Source organism: Zea mays, chromosome 1, assembly GCF_902167145.1.
Source record: "Zea mays cultivar B73 chromosome 1, Zm-B73-REFERENCE-NAM-5.0, whole genome shotgun sequence".
In the NCBI taxonomy this organism is placed as follows: domain Eukaryota; kingdom Viridiplantae; phylum Streptophyta; class Magnoliopsida; order Poales; family Poaceae; genus Zea; species Zea mays.
In genome coordinates this window covers 83,532,852-83,541,474 of record NC_050096.1, presented here as the reverse complement: position 1 = coordinate 83,541,474, position 8,623 = coordinate 83,532,852, and the positions used below count along the sequence as shown (strand labels likewise).

General features: G+C 39.3%; 1 protein-coding gene across 2 annotated transcripts; it reads left to right on the top strand.

Annotated features, from left to right (window-relative positions):
* The first annotated feature begins 3,849 nt into the window (after window positions 1-3,849).
* LOC100285538 (ATP binding protein) lies at window positions 3,850-5,935 on the top strand. 2 transcript variants are annotated; one of them, NM_001158429.1, is made up of 5 exons: window positions 3,965-4,289; window positions 4,886-4,901; window positions 4,978-5,051; window positions 5,150-5,276; window positions 5,365-5,914. In NM_001158429.1, exons 2-5 carry the CDS (start codon window positions 4,899-4,901, stop codon window positions 5,662-5,664), a joined length of 504 nt encoding a protein of 167 aa, NP_001151901.1. In that variant the 5' UTR covers window positions 3,965-4,289; window positions 4,886-4,898; the 3' UTR covers window positions 5,665-5,914. The 2 variants fall into 2 exon arrangements, with proteins under 2 accessions (XP_035824020.1, NP_001151901.1); XM_035968127.1 differs by lacking the exon at window positions 4,886-4,901 and having other exon boundaries at window positions 3,850-4,289; window positions 5,365-5,935.
* The last annotated feature ends 2,688 nt before the right edge of the window (window positions 5,936-8,623 follow it).

The following is an 8,623-nucleotide window of genomic DNA, read 5'->3' as shown; positions in this document are numbered from 1 at the left end:
CATCTCTCAGTCAACTTTGGTTGCTGGATCGTTGTCTTCGTATGATGTAATTATTTAACTATTTTTGTATATAACTCCATTATATATAAAGATGTGACATTCGTTCTTGTACCATGAGTCATCATATGTGTGAGACTTGATCCCAGCACACATGTGAATCGTGCCCGGGTTTGGACCCCTGAATCTGGGTGTGATAGTATGTGAGCTCATCCTTGATGTACTCACATCCCCCTAGGTCAAGGACAGGTACCACATGATGAGGCGCGTGAAGGATGCCATGATGAGTTCGTGAGTGGTCTAGGCTGTCGTCCCCCAGCCAACTATGGTTGCTGGATCGTTGTCTTCGTATGATGTAATTATTTAACTATTTTGTACAGAACTCCATTATATATTAAAGATATGACATTCGTTTTTGTACCATGATTCATCATATGTATGAGACTTGATCCTAGCACACATGTGCCTCGCGCCCGGGTTTGGCTCCCTAAATTCGGGTGTGACAAATAGGTTACAAGTGGGTCTACAAAACCAAGCATGACTCTATAGGAAATGTAGAAAGATACAAGGCTATACTTGTGGCCAAATGGTTCACATAGAGAGAGAAAAATAAATTAGCATGAATTTTTCTCACCTGTCTTAACCAAAGACTCATTGAGGATAATCATAAAGTTAGTTGCCCATTATGATTTAATCAAATGGGTGTAATGATGATATTTCTGAAGGGAGAGTTGATAGAAAATGTTTACATGGCACTACCTAAGGGTTTTGTCATAGGAGGGAAAGAAAACATGGGATGTCATTTAAGAAATTCCATTTATGGATTAAAGCGAGCTTCTATACAATGGTATCTCAAGTTTGATGAGACTATAATAAATATGGTTTTAAGTAAAATAAGGATTATAATTGTATTTATGCAAAGTTTAAGAGTGGAAAGTATATATTCCTAGTTCTGTATGCATATGACACACTACTAGGTAATGGCGATAAGAACCTGCTGCTAGAAACAATGTTTATTTCTTCAAAATTTAATATGAAAGACATGGGAGAAGCCTCCTATGTGCTAAGAACGGAAATCCATAGAGATAAACAAAGGAATATTAGAACTTTCCCAAAAAAGTACAAGTACATAGAAAATGTACTGAAGAGATATGGTATGCACAATTGTAGGCCCTCACATATACAATAGTCAAGGATTATAAGTTTGAGAATTATCAGTGCCTTAAGAATTAGTATGAGATAGATTAGATGGAGTCATAATGTATGTTTCAGCTATTAAAAGTATTATGTTTGCTCAAATTTTTACTCGCTCTAACTTAGCCTTTTACAACCAGGATTAGGGATGAAAGTGGTAATCCGAACTGTTAGGACAAATTTAATATTTTAAAATAGATATGTATAAAATTTGATGTTGATCTTTTGTTATGTTATCAAGCACATTAGTACAAATATGAATAAAATATTACATACATTGTTTTATGTATTATTTGCTCCCTACAACACAAAAAGTTGAAAAAATTACCGGATTTATTTCCGAATCCATACCGAAATTTATATCTATTATCTAAGAAAATGTAGGATGAATTTGAGGTTTATATTTTATGAATCTTAACAAGCTGGATGTTAAAAACAAGAATACAAATTTGTATTGTATATTCTATATCCTATTTATTCGAAAAACGACTAAAAACTGGTTACCGAAAAAATACCGTTTCCGACCGTTTTCATCCCTAACCATGATGCATGGGAGATATCAAGTCAATCTAGATATAGAGCACTACAAAGCAATTAAGAAGACTCTAAGATATTTGCAAGAAGTAAAAGGCCTCATGCTTACATATAGAATATCTAGTTCCTTTGAGATAGTCAGTTATTCAAATGTCGACTGGGCAAGTTGTGTTGATACGTTAAAATTCACTTCTGGATATATCTTTACACTTGTTGGGCTATTTATTGGAAGGGATGTAAATAGATAGTCGTTTCATATCGATAATGCATGTTGAGTTTGTGGCAACATATGAGACCACTGGGAATGCAATGTGAGTAAAGAAATTTGTACCCAAATTAAGAGTGGTTGATAACGTAGAAGGACCACTGAGAATATACTATGACAATGAGCCAGCAATATTTTACTCCTACGACAAGTCAAGAGGGTCTACCAAGTACATTGACATCAAGTGTTATATTGTTAAGAAAAATATATAGGATCAAACTATTAAATTTGAGCATATAAGAACCCATCTGATGTTAGCGAATTCGATCACAAAAGATCTTCCACCTAGCGTGTTTAGAGAGCTCATAGTCGACATGGGATTAAAGGAAAACCTATGATTTTGAACCAGATGGTATTAGATAATCATCTCACAAGATTGAGAAAGTTACCATACCTTAAGGTTGAGGGGAATGTTATAGTCAATGAGTTCATTGACACATAATTGATCTTTGTAATGCATTGGGCTTAATGTGTCAACTTGTCAAAGGGTGGAATATAGAAAGTTAAAGAACAAGAAAGCCGAGAACAAAAGGGGAATGTTGGATATGACCTCGGGCTTGGTCAAAGGATTGGCTTAAGAACGAACTCGTGCCCTGATTAAAGGCACAATCCTATCCCACTAGTTGTGCCCCCTATCTTACAGTCACTATAAATATGAGGTAGGGGTCAACACATAAGCCAACACCTCCTGTTCTCCCATAAACCCTAGTCTCCACATACAATCGAGACATGAGCTCTCTATAGTGCCTATTGACCAGAATCACCAAACCCTAGCCATGCACCCGTAGAAACCAAAGTTCATATACTTCGCCCCAAGGCCCACTATGCAAGGATGAGTAGAACCAAACTAGGAAGCAGACGCTCAACTTCTAGATCTTACGGTGACCTCGACTGCCGCCGTCCACCTTGGGCCCGAAGGTATGCTACATATACTCCCTCACCCTCCTCCTCTACCTCTCATTAGTGTACAAGTTATGAACCTATTTGATCTACTAGATAGGACAAAGACGAGTTCAAAGGGAATCTACTAGTTCCTAAAGTCAAGAAAGGATATTCAGAATCATCAATCTTCAGAACCCAAATTACTTGTTAGATAATCAAGAATTGGGTGTCCTTTTTCAGCAATACAAATTTCTCTTCGCCATCAAATTAGAGGATCAAAGTACTTACTTAGAAGTTCATCACTTGCAACGAAGGAAACCAATACATCATCTTCAAGATTGGGAGGAACCTTAATCACACGCCTCACCTGTTAGTTAAGCAAGCTCATGTAGCCATGTCCTCTCTTTCTCCCTCATACTATATATTATGTTTAAATTCGACTCATTCCTCTCAGTGTCCCTTAACTTAAGGGAAGACTCTTCTCTGTGAACTAGGAGTCCTTCACTCCTATCACCTCATTATTTTTGAAATAAACTAAGTTTTTTCTTAAAAAGCAGGGGCATATTTAGGCGTAGGCATGGCCTAAATAGAACCTCTAGTACCCCTTAAAGCTTGACCTAAACTCGATCTGGCCTATGTGTGGCCCAGGCTAAGTACTGGTTGTTTGAACGCACTGAAGATAATAGTTAGTTAGCTAAAAAATGATATTGAAATTAGCTAGCTAACAAATAGCTAGATAACTATTAACTAATTTGCTAAAAATAGCTAATATCTGAACTATTAGCTAGACCGTTTAGATATCTCAGCTAATTTTAGCAGCTAAGTATTAGTTTTAGTATATTTAAACACCCTTTAGGGCTAGTTTAAAAATCTCATTTTTCTAAAAAATTTCTTTGTTTAGAGAGTATGAACTAATTTCTCTCGAGAAAATGTAAATATGTTGAAAAAATGGAGTTTCCAAACTTGTGCGTTTCAGCCCATCGAATTTCTTCGTATCTATCCCATTCCACTATTCCAGCATCGCCCTGGCGTGCGCGCACCACGCAGTCATCCTCGCTCGTGGGCCGTGGCGTCTGCCTGACTGCCTGTCTTGCAGTTGCAGACCGTCCAAAACCTGGTGGCCTAGTGGCGATCGGCGGCCGGAGCAGCTAAATCTACCGGCCCGGCGGCTGAATCGATCGGCGCAGCGACCAAATCTACGGCCGGCGGGCGGGAGGTGGTCCCCTGGAGGCCGGATCGGCAAGTGGGGACTTGGGGGCGTCGGGCTGCTGGTGGGGTTTCGCTGGAGGCTGCCGTCGTGGAGCACCGGCCACCGGGGCTGGCAGGCGGGCATCAGCGATGGAGTAAAGGGTGCAGCACGACAGCACGCCAGCGGCCAGCAGGGGGCACCGGGCAGGTGGGCAGCAGCAGGGGACAGGTAATACGATCGCCAATACGATTCCCCCACTTTGGGAACTGCAATCTCTATTTCGATCGTAAATTTCTCGTTTTTTGGGGATTTGTACAGCATAATTGGACAAGACATTGAAGTCAACTTTCTATCCTACTCCGATCTCCACATGTTTTACAACCAATGTAAAGCCAACCTTGTAGGCAAGAACCTGAAACAGTAGGCATAGAAGAACAACCAACGGTCTGGGAGTCGGGACAGGAGCTAGCAATGCAAAATGAGCGATTGACTAAATGGTTCATTTTACCCTTAGCTTTTATGAATTATCGGTATATGGGCTGGGTGGTTCAACAGAGCACCCAAACCCTAACGTAAGCTATGTGTGTTCGGGCCTGATCCAGTGTTATAATGATTCGGGCTGGTTGGTGCCTACTACGATTAGTCGCGATTAGTTGGTCCAATCAGTGCCATGGTAACTAGGATTGATTAGATAGTTTGATAACATTGGTCTGATCTAATTACATGTGTTATGCTGCTTGCTAACTTCGTTTTTTCTTTTGCAAAAAATATCCGGTATACGCCATCCACCCCTGGATGTATTTTCACTGAATTGGCTATCGTAGGCTGCAAGCAGAAATGGTAACTTGCTCTGAGTTAGAAGGTAGCTGATTGTTCAGCGTGGATAAATATTGTTTCTAACCAAATTAAGTTGCAGGACATTAAAGGTCTTGAGGCAGATAAACTGGAGTGCAGGCTCTATGTAGGGAACCTAGACTTCAGGATGTCAGAGTGAGTTACTTGTTTCTTGTATATCTATTTGCATGTTCTTTTCAAGGTTTGTCCTAGTGTTCTCCAAATTAATTAACATCGTTGTGTTAATTTTTCAGGTCCGATGTAATCAAGATGTTTTCCCCTTTTGGAAAGATTACAGCCGAGGATTTTCTGTGGCACACACGCGGTCCAAAGAGAGGCGAACCCCGGGGCTATGCCTTTGTTCAGTACACCACTAAAGAGGTAATTGTAGTATACATCTCCTGTGGCAAATGACAGTTGGTTATGGTATTCCCAGTTCTCACCTTTGGCACCTGATGTAAGCATTCAGGAAGCTCAGTTAGCAAAGGAGAAGATGAATGGAAAGTTAATCTGCGGACGCCCAATGGTAGTTCACCTTGCTAGTGAGAGAAGTTCTCTAGGCTCTTCAAGTTCACATAGAGCAGTCAAAGACAAGAAATTGGCAGGTGGTTCAGGTGCCAAATCACAATATACTGATACAGCTGCAAAGATAGCTGCTATAAAAAATAAGTTGAAATCTCTGGAGGATGGGGGATGTAGCACAAAAAAACCAAGACTTAATCCAGACAACTTGACAGAAATCAGGGAACAGTCTCATAAGAAGTTTTGAAGCGAGGATTTTTTTTCGTTCTCTGGAACATTGAGTGCTTTTGCCCTCTCATACTGGTGACACTTCTAAAGCTGCTGCTATTCTATAATTCTAGCTTCAGTTAGTCAAGTGAGTCACAAGTGTAGTGTTTCCACAGTGTATCAAATATGTACAATAGTTTGTACCGATCATCTTTTTCCTGAATGAATTGCCCTTTTGATGGGGGAATCATTGTGACTACATACTGTTTTGTTATTGACAACATATTCTCAGTGTGCCCCTGTTGAACATATGTTTCCTTAACTTAATTGTGTCGCATTAGTTTATCCACCTATACTTAAATCGCTGACCACACTTTTCTAGAAATACATCTTGTGTGCATAAAATTATTTTTATTTTTACTATTTTGGATTTAAACTAGACTCTAACATTTTGGAAACTTTCTATTATTTTGTTCTGTTCTGAAAGATTCTATTCTTGTTGGCGAAGTATTATATATTTATATTACCATTTTGTTTGTCATTCCACATAATGCAATATGATTCTACGGGTATGCCTCTAGGGTTTTATGTGCTTTCATGATTTTGTAAGAATATTCTTGCACAGGGAAGTTTTGTGAGAAACCAGTTCATCTGCACATGTCTACCTGCAAGTAGAACAAAACCCACAGCGATAATGTGAAAGCATGACAAAATCTAGCAGAGATCGAGTAATCATTTGCTTTCGCAATGCCCTGTTGGTGCTATAGTTCCTGACATGCATTAAATGCTCTGAGTTCCCTTGAATCAGTCTTGGTACTTGCTCGGTACATATTGAAAAGTAATCAGATTTATATCATCTGTCTGGTTCAAACATAGAATTGTTCTTTACTTCTTATATATGAGTGTAGCACCCTTAGGTGAAATTTTATACTTATTAGTCTGCTGGAATCTCGCCGGTTTAGTTTCTTTTCTTTTTGAAGCATGTGGTATATATGTCTGATTGCATGTGTGTACCGTTCTTTTATTTCATTAGGGAAGAAGAAAGAAACATTACATATGGAGAGGGGGGGGGGGGGGGGGAGAGGGAGCAAGAGCCAGAACCCAACACTCCTAGTTACAGCCACACCACACACACATTAAAACTAGACAACCCTAGGGAACCTGTTTAGATGCTATGCCCCCTCGTCTTGGCGCGCATCAAGCTAAGTGCCGAGTTACCAGCTAGCAGGCCCGGGCGGAGGCATGTGCGGCCCGTGCCCACGAACAGGGCCCCAATCCTCCAAGACCTCTAAAATAATAGTCACCAATAGTTTAACCAGTACACAGTTCAGTAATTAGCTCAGTAAGGAAAATAAATCAACTAATCTCTAAGCAAATCTTCTTCTCATGAGTCAAATCAGTTGTTTGTATGGTGTCTTTGTCTTTGATCACGACTACATCTCCATTTAAACGTAAATGTCGTTCAAGATTTCATTTTAAAGAATAATACTATCCAAATAAAATTATACAATACAAAATTGAATAGACAGCTAGACACAACTCTTAATATAATATTTTTATCATATTATTATAGCCTATATTAATATAGTTCTAATTTATAGATTGATATTCCGGAATTTTGTACAGGGCCTTAGATTTTACTGGCCCGGCCCTGCCAGCTAGGCACCACAGATTGCACTCCTCTGCCTCATTACTAACCACAGCAACACTAGGTGTAACCCCCTCAAAAATACAAGCGTTCTTGTTTTTCCAAAGCTTCCAGGCAACAAAATGATCATAGAGTTGAAACCTTTCTTAAGCTCTCTAGCCACTTGCCTGACCACCCTGGACCACCAGCCTGAAAATCTCCTATCATCAGGTTGTGGGGTAAGAACTGAAAAACCCAAGGCATCAAGAATTAAGTTTTGACCATTGAGATATTATATCACTTTGACATTATTTTTTTTCGGTATCATGTATATCAATTTGATCATTGATATTTAAAATTAGAGTTGTACATTATTGAAATACAAGTCATACTAATTGCATATTGTTAATATAAATTTTTTTCTGTATACTGATATTTGGCAGCCCAAACCAAAAATGTGATGACCGCTGTGATAACTTGCATTTGCAATTGGATGAAGTAACTTAAACCATCCTTTGGCTTTGTACTCTGGGTGTTGTTTCTATGGTTACAATCATGCCATCATTGACATCCATGTGTCGTCCAGGGTCATCTTTTGAATGATGATGCTAAGTCCTTTGAGTAAAGGGTCCACAAATATATAGTTCTAAAATCTAGGATGTGTGGGGGCAAAATGCACTGTACTGTTCATTCAGATGGTGTCATGTTATCATGGACAGTAGTTGACATGTGGTTGCTCTGTCTGATCTGTTCGTAAGTTTTGGAGCAAGGAGTAGCAAATCACTGACAATCAAGCAATTGTGGTCATTCATGTCTCCACCTGGAAAACCTATCATTTCTGCATTGCCCGTCATGAAATAATTAGACAGCTAGTTTTGTACTGTGAATCTCATTTTGTGTTTTATGACATATGCACATTTTTACCGTGCATTGAATTATTGACCTGATCGGTAGGCACATCCAAACAAACTGATCTTGCTGCAACGATAGCTAGTTAGCTACAACTAAAAAAAGTTAGGATCTCTGGAGGAAGATGGTTGTAGCGTAAAAGGACCAAGTCTTACATCGAATGGCTTGACAGACACCAGGTAACTCAACAGGTTTGAAGTGCTTTTTTTTTATTCCTCGAAATGCTTGGAGCTTGTGCTCTGTCATGCTGGTGACACTCCTAAGGCAGTTACCATTCTATAATTTTAGCTTTAGGGAGCTAGTCAAGTCACTTGTGTAACATTCCTCGCTTTTCTTATTTTATTACAGTCTGTGCATGTTACCTGTTTCTGCAAAAGCGTTGTGACAGTATATTGCCATGGCAGTTGGCATTGATAATGTGCTGATCTGTGAGTTCTAATTCATTGGTACTGTTTACAAGCTA